This window comes from Drosophila tropicalis, unplaced genomic scaffold (genome assembly GCF_018151085.1).
Source record: "Drosophila tropicalis isolate 14030-0801.00 unplaced genomic scaffold, ASM1815108v1 contig_845, whole genome shotgun sequence".
In the NCBI taxonomy this organism is placed as follows: domain Eukaryota; kingdom Metazoa; phylum Arthropoda; class Insecta; order Diptera; family Drosophilidae; genus Drosophila; species Drosophila tropicalis.
This window is the reverse complement of record NW_027173338.1, coordinates 7178618-7202400: the sequence shown is the minus strand read 5'-3', so window position 1 is coordinate 7202400 and position 23783 is coordinate 7178618. Positions and strand designations below refer to the sequence as shown.

Below are 23783 nucleotides of genomic sequence, written 5' to 3'. Positions count from 1 at the left end.
CTGACATAAAATATTGATTTTAGGTGAAAAATAAGTTTATGCTGTAGTTTTCGACATCTGGACCAATGTGCTGTGTCTGTAAAGGTTGGGTAAACCTTACTCTTACCTTACCTTGCCTTACTTAATAAATGTACTTTAAATTTAATATTTCGCTTATTGTGAAATCCTATCTAATCAATTAAAATCTTAGCGTTAAGTGGACTGATTACAAAACTTAGGCCATAAAGCCTTGAGTTCGTGGTATAAAAAGCGAATTGGTTGGAAAAAAGTTATCAGTCAATTTTTGCTTACAATGAAAGTCATTTCGATCTTTTTGGCATTCTCAAGCCTTATAATTACAAAGTGCAGTGGGGAAAAAATATCACAAACTTTGGAATCTTTAAACAAAGCGTTCGAGGATGGTGATTCAAATCAAACAAAGTAAATTAGGACTACTAAAAGTCCCAAGACCGCTTTTATTAAATGTATATTTATTAGTTTTGCAGATAACACCTTGGGAATCATTGAAAATGATACTTACTATACGCAGACCTTAACATCTTGTCCACAGGCAATTGGTGTAGAAGGCATTTTTGAAATTACTGTTCCTGGCCTCGATCCGTTCCCAGTCCTATGTGATGCTAAAATAGCAGGAGCAGGTTACACAGTAATCGCAAGTCGATCAAATGTAGAGCTGAGTTTCTTTAGAAATTGGACGGAATACCAAAGAGGATTTGGAGATTTTTCCGGAGATTTTTTCATAGGTCTCGACAAACTGCATGCCATCACGAAATCACAAACCCATGAGTTGTACGTTCATTTGGAGGACTTTGAAGGAAACACACGATTTGCCCGATACGACGAATTTTACATTGAGAGTGAAAATCAATTGTACAAGCTGAGCAAATTGGGCAGTTTTACTGGAGATGCAGGAGACTCATTAACAAGACAGAAGGGTGCTAGTTTTTCAACTTACGATAAAGATAACGATTCGCATTCCCAAAACTGTGCAATAATTCGTATCGGCGCATGGTGGTTCACCGACTGTTCCGATAGGTATAATAACAAATAAGAATTGTTAAAGCAAAGAATTCTAATATGTTAATATTTTCAGCAATCTGTTCGGAGTCTATATGAGAGTTGGCTTTACTACCATAGGAATTTATTGGCGTCTTTGGATGGGAGAATATTCCTATCAAAATGTAAAAATGATGGTGCGTCCCAAATGTTCTTGTACGTATTCTCGTTAAGGAATTTCAAATATATCCCAATTCGGCGTAGTGAAAATACAAACTTTTATTTTGTTGTCAGTGTTTTACTATTGGGAAGTGACTGGACTACCCTTGCGGCATTGAAAATTGTGAGCCAGTTTTCCTATCGTTCCCCCATTTTCATCTATCTCTCTCAATTTTCCCTATTCACATATATTTATTGCAATGTTTTGTTTGCGCTTCAAATGTTAAAAAACAGACACACTTAATATTGTTTGCCAAATCCCCCCTTCCCCTTTGGGCACATATTGCCCCACAATTTGTTATCCTTCTCCATTGGAGTAGACAATTTTCTCACCCATCTGGCACTTGGTTGTTGCACTTTAGTCCTGTCGTTTAGTTCTGGGCAACATGTCCTGCAGGCCAATTGCTGTCCATTTAATATGGCCTTATCTCTGGCCACTAATCCTTGCCCCCAAACACACAGTTCAAGATTTATTTACTATATACATATTAGAGATATCTTCAAACCAACAAAATGACCAAATTTCGAAATTTCCTTTCAATTTAAATTCAAATTTATTGCCACAAATAACCACAAAATGTTTCTACTCGAGCGTTTTACATAGTTTTATTTTATTTTGTTATAGATTTTATTTAAAGAACACAAAACTGGCTCGCCCAGGCAATTAGATTGTCCATAGAAATCTCAACTGTACAAATAAATCAGCTTTATTACATGGCGCTCGGGCGCCATATTTACAACTGAGTAAAAGTATTTCATTTGACTTATTGTTGACAAGCTTTTAAATAAATTGAATTTACTGACAGGAGCTGCGTAACGTTGCAACATTCAGGCTCAGGTGCCTCCTCGTTGCCTTGTACCTGGCAGCAGGCTACCACTCTGAGCATTGGAAGTGTGTCCAGGGGGTGGGAGGTCCTTGGTAGATGGGACGGTCGGACCGCGACCTGGCAAACATTTGCAAAAAGATTTACGAGCTGTGTTGTTACACCCTCCCCCTCTACCTCTACCTTCCTCGCCACTGGTCGTGTTTGCCTAGCTCACCTGTTCTTATAATGCCAACAAACTGCAAATTGCTACAAAATCACTTAACTGTAAATTTTTATAGCATCTTTTTCGTTCTTTTCCTCCTGATACACTTTACTTCGTAGAAGGAAAACGAAACCACAATAGGAGATGACATTCTTGCAATTGATTTCGTCTTATTTGTCTGACTTATGCTGCAAGTGAATTCCGTTTGTTAGAACATCTCTCCCTTAAATTTCTGGGTTTTCCATCCAGATTACTAAATCGTAAGTTATTCAAGGATATATTTGGAGGTCAAGAGCACCTTAAACTTATTGACTTATTGACTAGAATACTAGCGCTATAAAGGACCTTTTAGACTTGGTAGTACTTCAGTTTTAATGAGAAAGTTATAGGACTACTTTTGAAATCTTCAGTTGTTGTTTCACAAAAGAATAGCGGAAATATTTTCCAGAACATTCCGCTGTTAAAAGAAACAAACAAAACAGGATAACGGAAAATGCAAAAACCTGTTGTGAGTGTCCTACTCTCTATTTCTGGGGCAAAAGTAAGCACGCAATTGTCGGCATCATCGTCACTCAGGTCAGCCATTTTATTTTGTTTGTTGTTGTTTGTTTGTTTGTTTCCTGGTGGTTGTTGTTATTGTTGGTCGGTTGGCAGTTAAGAGAGCTCCATTGCGTTTTATGACATTGGATGAGCGACATTCGGAAGGAGGATGCATAAAACGAAGGCATTTTAACCCTGACTTTGGCTTATTTCAACTCTTTGTTTTCTTTTTTTTTTTTTTTTTTTTGACGCTTTTGGCCTTTTTGTGGCTTTACGGCTATTTTGCATTAAATTGCAAATGAAAATGTTCATCATGATGGCAGGAGTAGAATGGAGCAACCATTGTACCATTGTGTATTGTTATGCTGGCATTTTAATTGAAGTTTTCACATATGTATGTACAATGTCTGTGTGTATGAGTGTTTGTGTGTGCGGGTGGGTGGGTGTAAATTTTCGCTGTATATGGCACATTAAAGTGTTAAATGGCATTTGTCTGTTTGTTGTTGCTTTTCTTCATTCCCATCCCCCCTTCCCCCCACGTATGGCTTGTTTGTCGTGTGTCATGCATATCAAATGAGAGCAAGCGAAACCAGAGATTCCCATCATTACCAAAGGAATATGACACCTGAGATTGCTCGCAAATGTTTGTTATGTGAGAAAGTACATATAGTTGTGAGAGGGGAAAAGTACGTGCCAGGGGGAAGTTTTTCCACAAAAAAACATAATGATTAGTTGCGGTCAGTGGAGGATAGAGATAATGCCGGAAGTTATGGACATGGCATACTAAAAAGCTAAAACAAAACAAATATTTAACTCAACAACAGAAACTAGTTTTCCTTTAACATTAAAGAAGAACCACAAAAAATTGAAGAACAATTTGTTATTCACATTTAATAAAATTCAATTGCTATTGCCTCAGCCATGATTTTAGCTGATAAGTTATTAGCCTTTTAATAGCTTAATTTTAGTTTATAAATCTAAAAATTAATATAATAATAATATAAAAATTCACAGTGTATCATTACAATTGAGAGTAAAGGTCCTGTGATGAAGTATTTTTAAGTTCTGCTTAAGTACATGGCAAACACACAAACTAAAAACTGTCATAAACTATTGCAGTAAACTGCTTTGGATAACAAGACGCCCTTCAGAGCGATTGAATGTTATGAATAGGTAATTGAAATTAAATTTAGAATTTAGAAATTAAAATCCATTTCTGTATTGCATTCATTAAAGTTATATGAATGAAAACTACATTTTGAACTTTCCTACGATTTTTTCACATCACTTCGTCTTCCAACATAAAACCTTCTTTCAGACTATGTATAAGTATAAATATCTCATATGAAGGTTTTTCCATCTTGTTGGGTATCACGCCTATTCATCAATCAGTCAATCAAGCAATCCCTTGGTCGTTTTTAATAAACCTAATGCACTGTAATAAATATTTCTGTCAATCAATCACACCTTGCACATTCACATCAGATGGACCGAGAATTCATATCAATGCCGATTACTTGCCACAAATGGTAACAACTATTTAAAGCGGTTATGAGGCACCTTTAACTTGCCCACTCTAACATTGTGTTAGCATGAATTTATAAGCTATGGGTTTAACACACATGTCTAGATGGAGAGCCATCAACTCATAAATAAACAATTAAAGGACTTGGACTCCACCCAGTTAACATATGTGTAGGTTCACAAGGACTAAACTAAATATAGTGAATATTCCTTTTAGACCATTTGCTAATCGCTTAAGTCCTGCGTTGGCAGCAATACAACTTTAAAAGGTCATTTGCCCTTTTATGTAAGTTTAACATATCAAAACAAGTTTCCGCTTCCGGCCATTTTGTCTGGCAAAAAACTCGATTCAAGTTTTATTGTTGCTTTTGTTGTTGTTGTTGTTGGTTTTGCTGCTGTTGTTTGCCCTTAACCCCAAAAAATCGGTTGTGTCTGCAAAGTTTTGCTGGCATATCTGCAAAATATCCATTGCCTACCTTGAGGCGCCTTGTCAACTTAATCAAATATGCATGGGACCCTCCGCCCGTACTTAAATGAGTGTCGTGCATACATACATTCATATTACCTTAACCCGGAGACACCTATATCCACACAGAGATAGGATGTCACCGAGTGAAGCAGGTTTCGAGGGGAAATCATCGAGCGAACGCACTTCAAATGTCAGTTAATAAATTGCAAAACGTTTTTCTGTGAATCGACCAAAAACCAAACTGCACTTAATGTCACCGACAGTCAGCACAGGCAGAAAAGAAGGATACGACTAGTCAACCTTTTCTCCGTGCAGTAGGATCAGGCAAACCGACAATGAAGTTGTCGCTGTTGACATGGTCCTCTCTCTTCATGAAGAGCACCAACCAAGCAACTTGATGCCAACGCGTTGTCGTTCCGCGCTCTCCTTCGTCCTTGGCGTTGTCGTTTCAGACATTTTACAAATAAACAGCGCTAAATTATAGGTGCCTTGTGGGCGAATAAAAACGAGTGTGGGCCGTCGACGACGCCAGCAAGTGGAGGGAGGGAACCATTCGGTTCCACTTGTAAATAATATTCCCAGCTTACACCTGCAGACGTCGTCTAACTTTTAACTACAACAATTACAACAGCAACAACAACCATTGGAATACCAATTACCAAGCAAGTCGCTAAAGTTAATATTACTTCCGAACGAAGGTTGTAGACCCTTGTTTCATACAACATGAGAAGCAAAAAAAAAAAAAAAAAAAAAAAAAATATTAAATTACAAAAAGATACAAATAATGATATTGTTTGAAAATACAGCGTTAAGTGGGGGAACTTTCGTACATATCTTTTTAATGGTTATACTTCACTTTTGAAAGATTTATATATCCAAACACTTTGGCATTACATGAAATGCTTTATATAACACTGGGAACCTTCACAACCTATAAATTTTCGAATAATTTTTAGTAGATGTATTTAAAAAAAAACTAAAAGTCTGAAAAAGAAACTTCTCTCTTGAAGTGGTAACAAAATGGACAACAAATCGCTTCATACCCTTTTTCCATCAAAGATTGTAAGCATGTTGCATGCAACAAAATACAAAAGTTCAAGTTGACGCTGAATTGCACTTTGCCCAAGAAACGTGGGCAAAGTTTCTCAGGTGTCTTCCCACATGCCCTTATGTAGCCCCCCTATGTGCATCCTTACTTCCAGAGCTTTGCTCTGTCACTTGCTTAGGCTGACATTGTCGCCATTTTTATTGATGATGCAACTGCCGTTAGTATTTCCAACTAACGGTAATTACAAATACATTGTAAAGCATTTTTCTTTCGACAAAGAATGGGGGAAAAACACAACAACAAAAAAGACGATAAGTAAAGGAAAAGTAAAGTTTTTCAATTAATTCTATTTCTGCCGCCTGCAATCAAAGCCATAAAATGTTTCGCCGATGCGTTGACAATTAATTGCATTTGTGCACCTTGTCTTCCCATAGACTGCCATCTAATGAATGAGTCCAAGCGTGTGAGAGTGTGTGTGTGTACGCGCGATACTTTGGAGGCGTGTCCTGGCAACTGAAACGTGTTCAAAGTTCTTTCTGCCAAGTTACACCGTTGACTGTCACGTTTAGTTGGTGCTGCTGCTTGGCCACCAAAAAGGAGTTGGAAAAAAGTTTATAAGGAAACTTGTCTCCCTTTTATGCTTTTTGCTGAGAAAATTATCTCTTTGTATTTGGTTTCCTTTTCTGCATTTGATACAGAACAAAAGCTATAAAGATCAGGTCAGTTTTTCCTTGGTATATGTTGGAGTAATAAATTTAAACTTTTGCGACTGAATTCAAGAATGGAAATGCTTAGATTTTTCATAGTTAAACAATGACACTTACTTAAAGACAACAGGAATTTTCCTGGATAGTGAAATGGAAAGCTTGAAGTGTTGTGAATCTGACCAAACCGGATAAACCTTTTCTAAACCCAAAACCACGGGCGTTCCAAAGTTGTGATAGGGAACGAGAATCTAATAATCAAGTCAAAAAAATTGATTGAATAATTCCTTCCTTCCTTCCTGCTTTGAATTTAATGTTCTTTAAATTTATTTCATTACAATCTTGCTTTCAATTTAAGATTCTGAATTGGAGTAAGTTCTTAATAATGTGCTTAAAAATATTCCATTTACAACACTGAAGTTAAAAATCTCAAGCAATAGAGATTCTTGTATATAGATGTAATTGAAAATTGTCACTGAACTTTCCTGCAGTGCCCATCCTTTGAATTGAATTTGATCCAACTGAAAATGGTAACATTATCTTATTAAACTGTGATCAATATGTTATGAAAAAATGTACCAATATTTCTCTTTTAGCAGTCAAACATTGCGATAATCGTCGTAGTTCAAGAACATTGAGTCGATCTAAAATTCTGCTTTCCATTTTGGAGATTTTCTGAGCCATTGATAGGGTACGCAGCATATTTGAGCAGAGCCAGCAAAATAAAAGAAAATAAAACAAAACCCAAAGACATTTGCTACTTTCGCACCACTCAATGAAGTATGAACAAGTGTATGCTACAAAACTGACTTCAATCATTAATCTGGGGGTATGAGTTACCCAACCAAGTTTTTCCATATTCCGACGTAGTTGCAATAATTCTGTGAAATACTCCAGACAGAGTGGCCAATCGAGCTCCTTCCGAGTTGATATATTTTCAAGAAGGTTGTCTAGACCTTCTATCAAATGATAATGCCAAATCATGGCCGTATCACAAAGATATAAAGCAATCATCAAACGACCATAAAATGCAATTGCGAATAACAGGTCAAGTCCAACCGAGGCCACGGTAACAAACAAGACAAATATCACAAATTCACGCAAACAATGATTAACTAAGCGCATTCTACTAATATTAACTCTTTGACCCACAAGTTCATAATGTAATCTTTTGAGTTTAATCAATTGATTCATTAACTGGCAAATATCTGTGGGTCTGTAAGCCAAACACCAACTAAAAGCGATCACACAAATATCACGAAACAATATAACTTGAAAACACAATATTCTTAATATAAAGGACTTGTTAAAACTCAACGATTGAAGAAAAAGCATTCTTATCACGGCTGTATACCAAAAAAGATACGGACACACAATAATGATAAGAAAACATTTCATTAACATTATCAAAAAATTCGATGGCACAAACAATTGTTCTTTGGATCGATAATTAAAAACATTAAGTGCTAGAATTTTGGTCAGCAATCGAACGCAGCGCCACATTTCTTAAGCAGAAGCGATGTTTACTAAACTAAAACGTGGAATCAACTAAATTATTTGAACATCGTTTTACTTTTTTGTTTGTTAGTTGTAAGCTGTTGCATTAATGGTCGTGATAATGGCCAATAGCTATGTAATAAAAGGAACTCAATTTTTATCATTAATCATAGCTCTTAGAACCCTTTGCTTTCTCTCACAAACAAATTAGTCTAATGTAAGCGACAATTTCACCAACTTGTCCATTGTCACTTTATTAGAGATAAAACACAATTCTTAACTTTTTATTTAAGTATGTTAATGTCGGATCTTGTATCAGGCTTAAAGGAATTAAGTAAGTAGAATGACACGCCGTCTACCATATACCTATTTTGCGGACCCACCAAAACTTTAATTCTATTCCACCCAGAATGTTGATGCAAAGATAAACCTTAGAAAGAGAATTTATATATTAACACCATATTGTATGGTGTTGTATTAACGATTGTGTTTTCAGTTATTCGTTTACACTTCGATATTTGTGTATTAAAGAACAGACAAAGAATATTCTTGCAACTAAGAAAGAGATTTTTCCATGTACGTCAATTAATTCAAAATCATGTAGCTAATGTAAAAAGTTTTTATAAATTAACACATGGCATATTTACCTTGGCTTGCGAGAAATTTATGTTCGATTAATAGCCCGAAATACCGAAAGGTACCTTTGGGTGGGGGCTTGTTATAGACATGACTGAAAAGGCGACGAGAAAACCGACAAAACTTAAGCTCATTTAATTTGTAAAACATTTTCTTAAAAAAAAAAGAAAATAACCCGACAAAAGTTTCAATAAAATTAACACCCAACTTGTTTTCCCACAACGAAAAAAAGGCGAAAATTCAAGACAGAAGGAGTTACTGCTGTATGTATAACCGCCTCTCTTCGTTACTTTCTTTTAGTTTGCAGTAAGCTAACACAACTAATTAAAACCACTTTGTAGACTTGAAGGCAGACACATTTGTTAGTGGAAAAGCTCAGCTGGATTCTACCTCTTTTTTTTCTTTTTTGGATAAACCTGAGCCTTTTGGCAAATTTTTGAACCACTAAAGATGCGGCAAGAATGTGGGTGTGCATGTGGCAACTTCATTAAAAATGCACACAAAGGCAACAACTTCTTTTAGCCAACCTGCTTTAATTGATGAACTCATTAGATGAATGCATTTTACTAGCACCTGAGACAACGAACTGTGAGTCGTTTGTGAGCGTTTTTTTGGTGTGTTTTTTGGCAGCTTTTCAATTTGGAACGTTAGTGCAATTGTCTAAGAATTGGTGTCAGTTGAGTCAACATCCAGCCAGCCCAAAAAGCGTAGATGGCAAAGAGCAAACGTTTTCTAATTTTCCACGCCATTAAATCACAGATATCAAGCCAGACTCTGGCATGCAACTGGCAATGTGACATGAAGAAGCCGTCGTACTCGTCGTCTTCCATGTCTGGTCACGGACATCCTCTACTAGTTTCCCGAGAACATTCAACTGCAATTTGCCACTGAAAAAGCTAAACAAATGTCCACCCACAATTGAGATGGAAAACCGAATGATAAGTTTGGCCCTCTGATGTATGGACAATGGTTGAAGATTGTATAAAGTTGACGGGGCTATCTCTGAGAATTGCTTGTGACATGGCCAACAGAACTGTAGAACTTACGAATGTCTGAATGAAGCAATTGAGCTAACCAATTTAGAAGAGTAAAACTAAGAAAATTGAGTAAAAAATTTAAACTTTACTCAAACTTGCTAAGAAAGGCTATTCAAGATAAAGGCAAGAAAATAACCCTGCCTATGAACTTGTGTATTGTACATTTTAATATTGAAATAATTATTATTTGCTTTTTGTGTTTTGGTTTTTTACCGGATTTTCGAAACACTTTACACAATTGTTAACGCATCAGCAAGATGTAAGTTGAGGAAATGAATTTTCATTTGCAGCTGCTTAGAAGACACTTCCTGGCTGAATGCAACCCACTCCGTCCCCTGCCCTAGCACTCTGTGAAATGCTTAGCTAACCGCATGTGTAAAATGTGTCAAAAACATTTGTTCTATGTGTCGTTTGGTTGGTCGGTCCCTCTCGTACACAAAAACTCACATAGAGAACAGGTGCAAAACAGTATACATACTTAGGTGGATGGTTACAGGGCAAGAGGGGAGCGACTTGACGATGTCAAGGCCCAGTCAAAACCATAAGTCAAACCACAACACATACAAGTCAAGCCGACTGAAGTCAAGTCAAGTCAAGGCTTGAAGTTGATGCGGTGTGTGGACCACAAAAAAAAAATGCTCAACTCTCATTTCTAGCAAGGCAACCTTAAAGGCAGCCTTAAAATAGCATAGACATGATGATTTTCTGACATTCATTTTTATTTTTAGCTAGGCCTAGACGAAATCATCAATTTATGCTAAAAAAAAAAAAAATGACATTGCCTAATGCTTGGCTGCTCTTTGATCTCACTTAAACCAAATGAAGTTGGATTAGACTAGGGGTTGACATTGCTACAGCCTACAGGAAAGGAGGACGTAAACTGAAATCTTTCTTGGTTTTTTTACAGTTTATTTTGTCTTTGATTGCCCATGTTGGAGGGACTGTTTTTGTACTTTTTTTAAAAGCCTCTTCAAATCAAAGCGCACGCGTCGCACCGGAAACGGATATGGCAAACATCAGACGGAAGTGTCTTTCCCTCAGTGTTTGTATGTCTATGTGTGTGTATATATGCATGACTCTGTGTTTATTTACGCTCACAATTCAATTTAAACTCCATGGGCTTAAAGCAATGTCCTAACAGGATTTGGGACAATTGCATGAGCTCAGTTTAATTATAACACACGACACGCTTCACCCCTGTCAGCCGCCTTTCATTTTGTCAGTCAACGCCCCAAAACTCTCACACCTAATTAGTGAGCAAAGTGCGAAAGGGAAAGGTCGTCATCGTCGTCGTCCTCGTCGTTGCTTTATCGAGTATGCCAAAATCTACATCAGAGATATTTGCGAAATTTACGACACTCATCGCTGGGGAACTAACTAACAAGCAGGGGGATAGACGCTGGACTAAATAAATGAACCACCCTCGCACAGGTGCGTACCAAAAAGAGGGTTCATCTTTCTGTGAAGACAATTAATCATAAGCTACAACCAGCTTTGATTTCTTGGAAGATCACAACTATAAAAAAAAAAGCAAATCTTTGATTTTAAAGTGTTTCAATTTACCAAAACTAACAGGCGTCTTCGGAATCGAAATCGGTAGTTATTAAGCTTAATATTTAAATGTCATGCTCCTTAGAGAGAACGATTAGAGTTGTGCTAGAGGAGAGACCCTCCTCCCTTTCGGGATTAATTTAATTTTAATATTTAAAAAGTTTTGCCGAAACTTGACGTTTGCTATCAAATCCCTGTTTTTTTGCGCTGTTGGCCATCTAGCTGCCTCTGTGCTATGGGTCACCTTACTACTCATCATCATCGTCATCGTCATCATCATTATTATTATTGCGATGTGAACTCATATGCCAATGTTTACCGAATTAATGCCTCTAGGAAATCAACGGTAATGTGAGCTTTTTAATGAACAGGCACACGCCCATCATTTCACGACATCATAGGTAAGAGTATGAGGTCAACGCACCCCTTGAGGCATGTATATAGTACAATATATAATCCAAACAATGCACTGATTTATGACACCTTGAAATGCAAACGTTAAATCGCATGTTAATTACATTTTAACCCCTCAAAACAGGACCAAGAATAATAAAGAAATGAAAAGCACCTTTGAGAAAGAGAGACACACGCAACTGCAAAAGAGTGAAGAAATTTTTGACCCTAAAATATGCAATGAAATTGTGTGCAGTAGTCAGACTTAAACCGTAACCTTATAGAATTACCTATTAATATATTGGCTTGTCAAAAGTGTTTTGCCAAGAAGAAATTAGAAACCGTTTGCCACTTCCTGGCTGCGACAGGCCACAGAAACCACATGCAATATACTAAGTAAAGTACGTTATAAACTCCTCGAAATGCAACACCATCTCGAGGCAATCAACTGGTGTTTGAGTTTCCATTAAGTCTAGTCTATCCAACCTGGTCCCAACCCCCACAACACCCCAGTCAACCACACACACACACACGCACACACATAGCCTGCCACCTGGCACCTGTGACAAGAAGTAGAACCAACAAAATTTCCCTTGATTCATTTAAGATTTGCCGCCGAAAAATAACCCAAAACAAATAAAAATCCTTCTGAGAATATTTCCTTTTGCTACTCCTTTTGACTGGAAGTCAGAAATGCCGGCTTACCCCTCCATGCCTTGTGACGTCATTTGGGAAATTTACCAAAAAGGAATAATAATGTCCTACCCCTCCGTTAAGCATTGGTTTTTAAGGGTAGTTTCTGCCCAGTCGTCTACCTTGACTTAATTGCCAGCCTGACATTTATTGTCGTCCAGCGTGTCATTCAGTCGTCGCATCATTGCAGTGCACGCGGCGGAGTCTAGGATTGAGTTGGATCCAGTTCTAGGAGGGGGTTCTCTCGCCGATGATGTGTCAGGGCAATATATCGTTTCAGAGATACAACTAAAATGGCTACCTCGGCTGCTGATGACAAACCCGCCATGATAAACTTGCATGTCACTCACAGAGCCAACTGCGAGTTCAATTGGGTTTGCATTGATGGAATGATTGGAGGCATGGACTGGAATGGTGTGGCAAAACAAGTGGACGGAAGTTTCAAATTAAGCTTAATGGAGAGAACTCGTCACGGCTCTATAGACACACATTTGCTTGTGAAAGTGAAAGTGAAGCTAAAAACTTAAAACTAGTTTCAAAATAAATGCAGTTAGTTGTTCGTTCTAGCAATTGGAATTCTTCGTTTTAGTAGCTTTTTGTTTTTTACCCATTTCGTAACAAATTTATTAATTTATTTAATTCATTTTAAGGCGTTCTATTGAAATCTATAAATATTGAGAAAGCTGCATATGGATATATAACAAAACTTTCCACAATAAAAAAAACAAAACACCTAAAACTATGTAAGAAAAAAAGAAATAAATCGTAGTTTGAAGGCTGGCTGACAGAATATTGGACAAGTACTTGGACATAACTTACGAAAACATAATTATTTTTAAGTGAATCATAGTCGGATGTTTTTACTTACCTTAGGCTTCATATGTCTGAATATAGCTGATGAAAGAAAAACCCTTTTTATACATACCTGTATAATTATTTTGACTCTGCTGTCATTTGAAAAGTACCGAACAAAAAGAAGTCTTTAACCTTGAAGACCTATAATTTAGTTCTTTACAGAAGGACTCAAAGGTGAACAGACAGGTAAATCATATACAAACTGATTTAATCAGAGGCATCAAATGCTGATTACATGTTGTCATAAGGCAATTACAATTTGAATAGTAATAACATATGTATTGTATTTTGCAATGAGTACCCACATACATACATTCATACATAAGTACATACATATTTGAAAACTTTTAGGAAAATTAAATACTCGAACCGAGTAGAATATGTGACGGGACATTGGAATATAAGCCGCTATTGAATACCAAAATGTGGCAAAACATGGCAACCAAACATAATGCGTTGCCTGGGATTAAAGCCAGAGAACATACACGCGACCAGTCCGCAAACACACACACACACACACACAACATATGTCAAAAAGAGAGAGGGGTGGAGAAGGTGGAGGAGCAGGAGCTGAAGGTGGAGGTGCTGATGCAGAAGGAGAAGGATCAGCGGCAATGCAACACGCAAATGGCATGAACAAAAATAAACTGATAAGCGACAGCCTGCAAAAACAATGCAAAAGGAGAACGGTCATGAGGGGGACCAGCAGTAGAAGTATGGAGGGTGAGGTGGAAAGTGGCAAGTGAAAATATGTTGCATGCGACGACAGCGACAAAAAAATAAACAAACAAACAAACAAACAGACAAACAAACAAATAAACTGACGCTCTTTTCACTCACTCGTCAACCTCTTGGTCTCTCTCTCACTCTCTCCTTCTCTTTGTTATTTCGCTGACAAATGAATGCGAGACAATGGCAGAGAGGGTAGAAGAAATATGTGAATGAGGATGCGAATGTGAATGAGGATGCGGATAGGGAAAATGTGTTGTAGATGTTGCGAGTCGCGACTCTGGGCAATGGAAATCAATTATTCATGCGCTTGGCCACGCAGCTAAAAAGTATGCAAAGCATACCTCCGCCCCAAATGGTATGCAACAGTTTTTCGTACAAAGTCCAATGCCAGAGAAGAGATCTCCCTCTGACTATTCTTCTTTCATTGATGATGCCGGGCGATGATGGCATTTGTTTGTGTTTGATTTGCGCCAAACTGTGATTAAAGGGCACCAGCGAAAGGCAAAAGGCGTTCATCCTGGGTGCAAATGAAGTTTAATTTAACAGTAGCCAATAGTAGAACGAGAGCGAACCGGCGGGAAAGTCCACAGGACAAAATGACAACTAGTATATGTGTAGATGTGTAATCCCTAATAGCTGAAGTTCTTTGTATAGTGAAAAAACTAATTTATTTGATAATGATCCAAGTATGAAATAAATAAATAGTAGATATCTATTAATAAAGACTTTACATGGTTTTTGAAGAGATAAATCACATCGTTTGGGTATCAGAACAACTAAGCTTTACAATATAAAGTTCAAATCATTAAAATAAGACAAAGTTAAGCATTCAAGAGATTCTAAATGATAGTTCCTTAGGATCATTCAAATTTCTGATTAGCTTGAACTCCAAAATCACAAATCAATTGAATATTTTGTTGAATACCTATAGGACTTCACACCCGAACGCCCAAGTGTAACCAAATGTGGATTAAATTAAATTTAGTAGTTAATTTAGCTTACTAAGTAATACAAGGACCTTGTCAGTTTAATCTTCAGACAAAACTTGCCACGAATTTTCGATTTCGGCGGGGTACCTACTAATTTAATTTGGCCACCGGCGACGTCTATCCCGAATGTACCAATAGATGCACAGATAGGGTTAGACTGGGCCCAGTTGGGAGTACAGTAAAGGAAGTTGTCGCGGCAAGCTTAGGCAATCCATAGGACACTCTGTAGCATTCCTCCTGAGTAGTATACGAGTATGCTTTCAGGCGTAAAGTGTTTGATTATGGTCATTTATTCCTGTTTCTGATGTCTGTTGTTTTGTCTACTTTTTGTCGTGGGCACACACACACACACACACTGTCATTGGCACACACAGATACAACTCCATTATCCTTTTGTATGTGTGTCTGTGCCTGAGGCCAATCAGTAGAATGGGCTATTGGGCAGGTTGCCATGGATTTTGGTTTCCGCATCATGTTTATGTCTGAGCGTGCGATTAAAATCGCATACATCAGGTCTGCCTAAAAGAGTGCCGGGGACGGTTTTGGGAGCGGAGCAGCGGAGGAATGGGTTGTAGTGGGAGAATTTGTGGGTGTTTGGTTGCGGGTGGTTGATGTTTCAGTCTGGTTTTTCGGTTACTAATTTGTGTGCAATCGCGCATTTAAATGCTTCTGTTTTATTAATGCATTTCGTTTAACGCACCAAATTTGTAATGCAAAATGTCAGAAAGGAAAAAATGAGAACTGAAAGAGGAAAACAAAAAGGAAACCTCAGAAATTGCTTTAAGCCAACTCTCTGCAAAAATGAGAAGGGGGCACAAACTAAAAAGGAAACTAAAACACGCGAGTTAATTAAGCCGTCATGAACTGCAAAAACATGTGACATGTGTGTGTGTGAGTGTGTGTGTTTGTGTGCGTGTCTAGCCCTGGGCTACTCAAAGGCAAAGAGCCAAACATGGCTTTGGCCTTTCATATGACCTCCTGCGCCTTCCATTCATTCCTTTTCCACTACCCATCTCTTGGCCTTCTTCTGGCCGTGGCAAAAAAAGCAACTGGTGATGCATATCGCAAACGCAAAAACAAAATCGGACAAAAAAAGCATAAAAAATGCACTGTTTGTTGGGGTTTCCTCTCGATGGAGCTGTTTCTTTCACTAAAGCACCACAAGCGGGTTTAATATGACTCCATGTTCATCTAGATATAGATAAATCCTTGGAAATATGGCAGGACATATAGCTGATAGATAGAGAAGGGAGAGGAAGAAAGAGTCGTAATGCAAATGGCGCAAATTTCGATTGATCAAAGGCGAGCTCATAAGCTATGATGAAGTAATCATACTGTTATTGAATATAATCCAAATTAAGCCAGCGTGTTCATCTATATATACATTTATCGGATAATAGCACCATTCTGAAATTAATAATAATTACATTGCTTTTCCAAAATTAAAACAAATACAATATTTACTTATGTATATACCACCCCCATAATTGTTTATGAGATAGATATAGAGTAAGGGTGTTTGTTCTTGCTGAAGTTTGTATTTTGGACTGAAGTTTTTATTTTAAATTCTTTTAATGTGCCTAGGAAATTTATAACAAAGCTTAATTTATAAAAAGTAAAAAGAGAGAGATAAGCAAAAGAAGAGAGGGATAAATTACTCTCAAGTGGTTTTAATCTAAGATCAAGCCAGAAACTTTTTGTGCTACTGTTTTAAAGTACTGCCAAAAATAATGCAATAGATTTTTATAAATTTCAATCCAAAAGTCGATGTTTAGGCATGAACAGAAAATATTTTTGGCATTTAAGGCAGATTAAATGGAGTTGGTAAGAAAAATAAAAAGGATAATCAGATGTTACAAATTGTTGACAAGAGTTTATAAGGAATTAATTGGATTAAGTAGACCTTGTTCAGGTCTATTTATTTTTGTCTTCTAATATAAAGTAAATTACTAATATATAAAGTAAATTACTGAACAACATTGTCACATTTTCCACACGAAAACAATCAAATCTGAATTTAGTTGAACTTACTAATTGTAATTAAATAATTTATTCGATTAAGAAGATGGACTGTCAAACATTTTAACGCACATTAATATTTTTTTTTTTTTGGTTTTATGTTTGCTTATTTGCATGAGCAATATTATCAATATAGAATACGTTTGAAATAATGATAAGTCTTGACCTTTTTTATAACCCCCGACAAAGAAATAAATGCGAAAATATTAAATTAGAATTTCCTACGAATTTCGTATTTTTTCTTAAATTAAAATCGCTCTTCTTTGTGAGGTATAAAACCCGAAATTTTTGAAACAAGAGCCATCAGTAAACATTGATCTACAATGAGAATACTTTGTCTTTATTTCGCATTCATCTGCCTCACAATAAGTGAGTGCACAGAAATCTTAGACCAGAGCTTTGGTCTAAGAGAGAAAAGAAATTCTCTGTCGAATATGTAAGATTAAAAACATTGATAAATAATAGAGAAATCATTACACCTTTCATAAAAAAAAAACAGGCATGCGATCATGGAAAACCATAAAGATGAAACTTTGACATCCTGCCCAACGACATTTGGCAACAAAGGTATTTTTATGATTACCGCTCCAGGACTCAATCCGTTCCCTGTTTTATGTGATGCCCGAACAGCTGGAGTGGGTTACACTGTAATCGCAAGTCGTTCAAGTGCAGACCTTAGTTTCTTCAGGAGTTGGGCAGAATACAAAAGGGGCTTTGGAGATATTTCGGGTGATTTCTTTTTAGGTCTCGACAAACTCCATGCCATAACGAAATCACAAACACATGAATTGTATATTCATTTGGAAGATTTTGACGGAAATACTCGATTTGCTCGGTATGACGAATTTTACATTGAAAGTGAACACGAATCCTATAAAATGAGCAAATTGGGAAAATATTCTGGAGATGCTGGAGATTCGCTAAGCTATCATCGGAATGAGAAGTTCTCGACCTACGATCGAAATTCCAAAGGATGTGCTAATAGTCGACTAGGGGCGTGGTGGTATGCCGATTGCACCGACAGGTATGAAATATATCTATATATATATGTACATATGTTTATTTATTATTATTATTATTTTTTTTTTTTTTTGCAGCAATCTGTTTGGAATGTATTTCAAGGGGGAGACTTCGTCTGGGGCAAATGGAATGGTATGGTATAGTTGGCGTGGTGCCCGATATTCATATAAAACCATGAAAATGCTGGTGAGACCCAAATGTGCCTGTCCACGATCTAGAGAGCTATAATTCATATGAATTTTAGTTTCATTAGGGAAAGTAAAAAGACAAAAATTATATTAAAAACCTTTATAAACTCAAACAATTTTAGTTTTATTAAATTTGTATTATTAATACTTTGGCTAAGCATATAAACTACTCATATTGTTGTCTCTTTCTCGAATATTAATACTGTAAATTGTCCAATTGCTATCTAAATTTATGGGTAGATATTGGATAATCCGAAGTTTAGGCAGAATATCCCTTTAAAAATCAAATATCCCAAACTTATCAAGCAACTTACCCAAAAGAATAATTTCCCATATTTATACGGTGTCCTTAGAAAGGACCTTATGTGAATTCAGGATTACTAACAAACTTAGTAAAGTTTGCAACCTTCGTAAAGGATAATTTCCCCGACAAATAAATAATGACAAGAAATAAAGGTAATTTTACTCCGAAATAAATATTTTACCAACTTGCCAAACTACACCAAAAAGGATAATTAATGTTTGGATTTCCAAATAACAAGAAATTTTCGGCCAATTTAGCCAATGCTACAACACTTAGAATGGCTGAGTTCCAAATGGGTTCGTACACAAACAAACGATGGCCATATAGAAGGGTAGTTTAGTTTTATTAAATGTTTGCCGTCTGTCGATATACTGGAAGAGTAATTTAAAAAGCGTGAAGTTGCACGAAATGAGGGTGTGAATGTGATTCTAAGGCACGTGCGTATATGGCAGAGGGGTACCCATATGAAGGGATCCACTAAAGAACTTGTAAAGTTAAAACAATATGCAGTTATTAAAAAATTCAATTCAATTCAAATTTGGCTAAAAACTCATACTTACATATGTATTAGAATTTATGTCTTGTTAAAAACTAATATCTAAACGAATAACTCTTTAAGTTTAAATATTTAATATGTATTTAATATTTCGATCTAAAATATTTTTATAAAACAATAATAGTTTACATTATTACAATTAATTAACTTTAGAGAATGATTAAAGTGCATCACTTATAATAATAATCAAAACCCCTCCCAAGATCTACGCCCCTTTATGCTAAGCGCTCAACTCAAGCACCTTTTTTGCTATGACATCAATTGGCTATCGTTCTGATAATAAGTTACGACAAGTAATATGCCTCTTTTTTAATAAAAAAAAAATAGATTCCAATCTAAACAAACACCAAATTCAACCAGCAATTCAAAATTGCTGATGTTAGGCAAAGAAAAAAAAATGTATGCATTGAATAGGGTTTCAGCACCGCAAACTAAAACACCATCTTCATTCGTTGAATTCAAAATATGAACTGCTTTTATTAACAAAAGTATGGAGTTTATATAGGGAATCTTAGGCTCTAGGAGGTAACAATTGTTCTTAAAATATCTTATTCTAATGAGACTCAAACCCAAGATTTCGGGGGTTGAAAATTATTATTATTTGGGGCACGGCTTCGGCCACTTGACATCCTGCCGTTGTGATATTTTGGGTTAGTTTAGAATTACAAGTGTTTTTTCCACAACGTGTGTGGCTGATTGTAATTCTAGTTATATGCTAGATTACTTGTTTGTGACAAAAGTACATTTGTATTATGTTTTCTTTAGTGCATCTGATTTGGTGAAGCCGCTTCAGATGAACACGATGTTTATTCTTAAACATGCATTATTCTAAAATACCCTTAATTAATATAAACTAAACTTTTTAAAAAATAATATGTCGTAATATTGATAATAATGAAAGAAAATTTAAAAGAAAATTTACATAAATACAATAAGTTGAAAGAAACTGGTTAAAAACTAAAAGATTAAAGATTAAAGTGAATTATCCTTTGAACTAAATGCTGTTCAAATTTGTAAAATTTATCAATCTCGTTTCCTCAATACATATAGAATTATAGATCATAAGTTCTATATCTGCTGAATTTATTGAATTTTTTTAAACCATTTGATCACAACTCTCACAAGCAGAAAGCGTATTTACAAGTGCATACAAATAAGATGAGCAATAATTTAATTTGACTTTGAAGTGTGTGACGAAAAATCTCTCAAGTCATTTTGTAAACAAAACGCAAACTCACTAAATTGTTCCTGGTTTGCACACGACATCTAAGAGTTACACATAGCAACGTATACATAACACGTTATAGCTAATCTAGAATACAAACACAAAACGACAATCAAATTGAAATTCCATTGACCCACTGGCACAGGCGGTGCTCCAGCGATGAAGCACCGCCTGTCTCCCATGCTTAGGAGAGACTCTTTGGCGTTGAACTTAGTCATATAGTCATAGTTTAGTTTTAATCTCTCTCTATCTCTCTCTCGCTTGCCTCTGATTTCAAGTTTTTGGATGAGCCACTATATTAGGGCTGTCAACCCAAAAGCATATGTAGTTTCCAAATATCTTTTTCATTAATTAAAAACAAAAATGACTATGCAAAAATAAACAGAGAAACGTGTACTAAAACACCTCATCAAGTGGTTGGCACAGTGGTTCATCTTGTATAAGAATGGGAGAAAAAGCCCAATGATCAATGATTGGGGACTTCTCATTAAACTAGTCCTAAACCCAATCAGATCTGCAAAATTTTGAAATACTTTAAATGTAAGCCCTAAATTTGGAATAGTTTATATTAGTTTTAAAATAGCAGATTACTACTTCTGAAAATGAAATTTTGACAGTCTGAAGTAATAATTGAAACTAAATGAATAGATAGAAACAGCAAAATAATATGTAAGAAATTTTGTTTCTAAGTTAAATAATAATCTCTTCAAATGATCAAAGGAACACGTCACTGATAAGAATATCAAGAGTTTCTGAAAAACACTCAGCCCACTGTACCGAGTGTTTGACGCTATCAAAATTGTTTTATTTTCATGATGACACCAGCAAAGTGAGCGTTAGAGAGCATTGTGGTCATTAAAGATAAGATTTCTAAATTTCATCCCGAAAGTTGTATACCCTTTTCACAATAAACTTGCTAGCTAATATTAAAATAATTGTTTAAGACGTCTTGATAAATAGTTAATAAATTTTTACCAAAGCTTATAATTAACAATATCAAGCTGATTAACTCTGTATAAAAATTTATATAGCCATAGAATTTATTTATCTGCGTTGAGTTGGCGTTCTGATAAACCTAATCAATATACACTCCTTTAAAAGTGTATACAAAGTTCCCCCAAATCAGAGACCCCACGGAACATATATAAAACGCTGTTTCTCAATGAGAGTCAAGGCAGTCGTAGAAAGAAGGTTAGTGCTGTTGTAGGCCGTGTTGCGCTGCGTTTTAACTTAATTGCACATTAATTAGAGTGAAAAGTGTTACGAAACAGTTAAGAAAAAGCATATAAAGGGTCTTCAAAATGGTCATCATAAAGAACGAACAGAACATTTCGGTGCCGGAGTATCTGAATGCCGAGTTCTTCATAGAAACTTTGGAGGAAGGTTTACGTGAATCAAAAATTACTCTCCATGAACTCAACTACGCCTGGGGCAGTAATCCGGGTGACAACTATTGTTCAGCCATCTACCAAGTGCAGTTGAAATTCACGAGATGGTCAGATGGCAAGGAGTCCACGGAGAAAGAGCAATTGTCGTTGATTGTCAAGACTATACCAATTACACAGGACACACAGTTTCTGGAAGATGTTCGTGTGTTCATCAAGGAGAAGCAGACATATACAGATATTTTGCCCAGACTGGATATCCTAAGCAATGGCCATAAATTTGGTGCCAAGTGAGTATTGACTTAGTTAGATATAAACTGGATTAGATATTTAACTTTTTCCCTCCATTAGATATTATCATTCTGTGAAAGCTCCAGTGCAGACAATTGTCTTTAATGATCTGAAAACTGATGGCTTCAGGGTGGCCTCACGTGAATCGGGGTTGGATTGGAATCATGCCTCTTTGATTTTAAAGCAGTTGGGTAGATTCCATGCTACCTCAATGGTGCTAGCCAAGAAGGTAAGAGATATGGAGCACGCTTTAGGAATCCCTTTATTGAACCCAGTTTATTTTTTAGGATCCCTCAATTTTGAAACAATATAACCAGGGCATGCTAAGCGAGGGAACTTTAGTGAAGAGCGACACTTTTGAGGAAATGTTTGGTGGCTTCCTCAAGGGACTCATTAAATGTTCATCTACCTGGCCGGGTTACGAAAAAATTAGTGAGAATCTTCAGCGTTTCTCCAACAATTTCCAATCTGTACTGTTGGCTGCATCCAAGCCAAAGCCCGGAGATCGTTATGTTGTTCTGAATCACGGAGACTTGTGGACGAACAACTTCATGTACGCCTATGACGATGCTTCCAAACCAAATGTGCCAACCCGTTCAATTTTCGTCGATTTCCAACTGAGTTTCTACGGAAGTCCGGCTTGCGATTTGAACTTTCTGTTGAACACAAGTTTGAAATTGGAGCTACTTCAGGACAAACGTGAGGATCTGATTAAAATCTACTATCAATCCTTCAAGGAGGCTTTGGAACATGCTCGCTATGAACAGATACCCACATACGATGACTTGTTATATGAGCTAAGAAGTCGTGAGATCTATGGTCTATTCGGTTTGTTTGCCTTCTTGCCCATGATAACCATGCCAAAGGAATTGGCTCATGATAATAGCATTGAGAACATGAAAGATGAAGCCTTCAAGCAAAAGAAAATGACAGCTATCTTCTCGCAGAAATTCCTTAACGATTATCAAAAATGGGCCCTTAAGCGTGCCGAGTCCTTGGGCGTCTTTAACGATTACTAAAATCTTATGGATGGAGAGATGCATCTCTAAATTAATAAATCGAACCGATTGCCATGGAGGCTACATTGGCTGACACAGCTGCGTTTAACGAAGCAATTGAATATATTCTATATATGTGCATACTCACATATGTATATATGTATTATTGTAGATTCAAATGATTATATATAGAACAGAGTTCAAATAAAATTACCCATCTGAGGACTGAGATTCGCCAAAACCAGTTTTTATATAAGTGTGTTGTTAATTTTATCAAATAAGTGCTAATTTTCTGGAGATTTCAAATATTTAACTCTAAATTTGTAAAAGCCGATAAGAAAAAGCAATCAAGATAATGCAACTAGATACTTATCAAACAGGTTCTCAGTGATAAGACTTGTTTGTAAGCTTTGAGATAATAAGGAGCTAGTTGAATAAGTTCCATCAACTTTCTTTGTACTACTGCAATGTTTCAAAAGTTTCTAACAGTGTTCATTTAGGTTATGAAAAAATTAGTATGAATCTTGCTCAACGACTATCAAAAATGGGCCATGAATCGGACAGAGTCCTTGGTTGTTGTTTTTGATTACTAAAAGCTGCAATGTTGCAGGCAAAATAAATATTTTAAGATTTATGGTTTTGTAATAGTAATAGAATATAGAGTAAGTTCTGATATTTGAATTTAATCCAAATTTAACTTACTCCAAATCTAAATCGGTTTGGTTTCATTTCTGGAAAGCTGTTAGATCAAAAGCTAACACCGCAAATCCATTGCAATGCAATTCGTTAGGAATCAATAAAAAGTTCAGTTGCAACGCCCCCAACTAACCCCAACTCATTAAGATCAATTAAAAACGACATCACTTTGATTTTTCGAATGGCATA

The 23783-nt window shown here is 36.3% G+C and overlaps 2 protein-coding genes and 1 pseudogene across 2 annotated transcripts; all 3 read left to right on the top strand.

Moving 5' to 3' along the window:
- The first annotated feature begins 268 nt into the window (after positions 1 to 268).
- Positions 269 to 1272, top strand: LOC137580962 (ficolin-2-like). The gene is made up of 3 exons (XM_068295111.1): positions 269 to 420; positions 478 to 1035; positions 1094 to 1272. The coding sequence occupies exons 1-3, from the start codon at positions 293 to 295 to the stop codon at positions 1227 to 1229; spliced, it is 822 nt and encodes a 273-aa protein (XP_068151212.1). The 5' UTR covers positions 269 to 292; the 3' UTR covers positions 1230 to 1272.
- A 16168-nt stretch (positions 1273 to 17440) lies between these two features.
- Positions 17441 to 18179, top strand: LOC137580769 (ficolin-2 pseudogene; annotated as a pseudogene).
- A 3224-nt stretch (positions 18180 to 21403) lies between these two features.
- Positions 21404 to 23142, top strand: LOC137580544 (uncharacterized). Its single transcript, XM_068294632.1, has 3 exons — positions 21404 to 21899; positions 21961 to 22129; positions 22188 to 23142. The coding sequence occupies exons 1-3, from the start codon at positions 21526 to 21528 to the stop codon at positions 22917 to 22919; spliced, it is 1275 nt and encodes a 424-aa protein (XP_068150733.1). The 5' UTR covers positions 21404 to 21525; the 3' UTR covers positions 22920 to 23142.
- Positions 23143 to 23783: the final 641 nt, after the last annotated feature.

What these genes read in the sequence shown, in the direction of transcription:
- LOC137580962 (XM_068295111.1), top strand. Translation starts at nt 293, where the DNA reads ATGAAAGTCATTTCGATCTTTTTGGCATTCTCAAGCCTTATAATTACA. An exon ending in GGTGATTCAAATCAAACAAA is followed by an intron (nt 421 to 477) that starts GTAAATTAGGAC and finishes TATATTTATTAG; the next exon opens with TTTTGCAGATAACACCTTGG. An exon ending in TTCACCGACTGTTCCGATAG is followed by an intron (nt 1,036 to 1,093) that starts GTATAATAACAA and finishes TAATATTTTCAG; the next exon opens with CAATCTGTTCGGAGTCTATA.
- LOC137580544 (XM_068294632.1), top strand. Translation starts at nt 21,526, where the DNA reads ATGGTCATCATAAAGAACGAACAGAACATTTCGGTGCCGGAGTATCTG. An exon ending in GGCCATAAATTTGGTGCCAA is followed by an intron (nt 21,900 to 21,960) that starts GTGAGTATTGAC and finishes TCCCTCCATTAG; the next exon opens with ATATTATCATTCTGTGAAAG. An exon ending in CAATGGTGCTAGCCAAGAAG is followed by an intron (nt 22,130 to 22,187) that starts GTAAGAGATATG and finishes TTTATTTTTTAG; the next exon opens with GATCCCTCAATTTTGAAACA.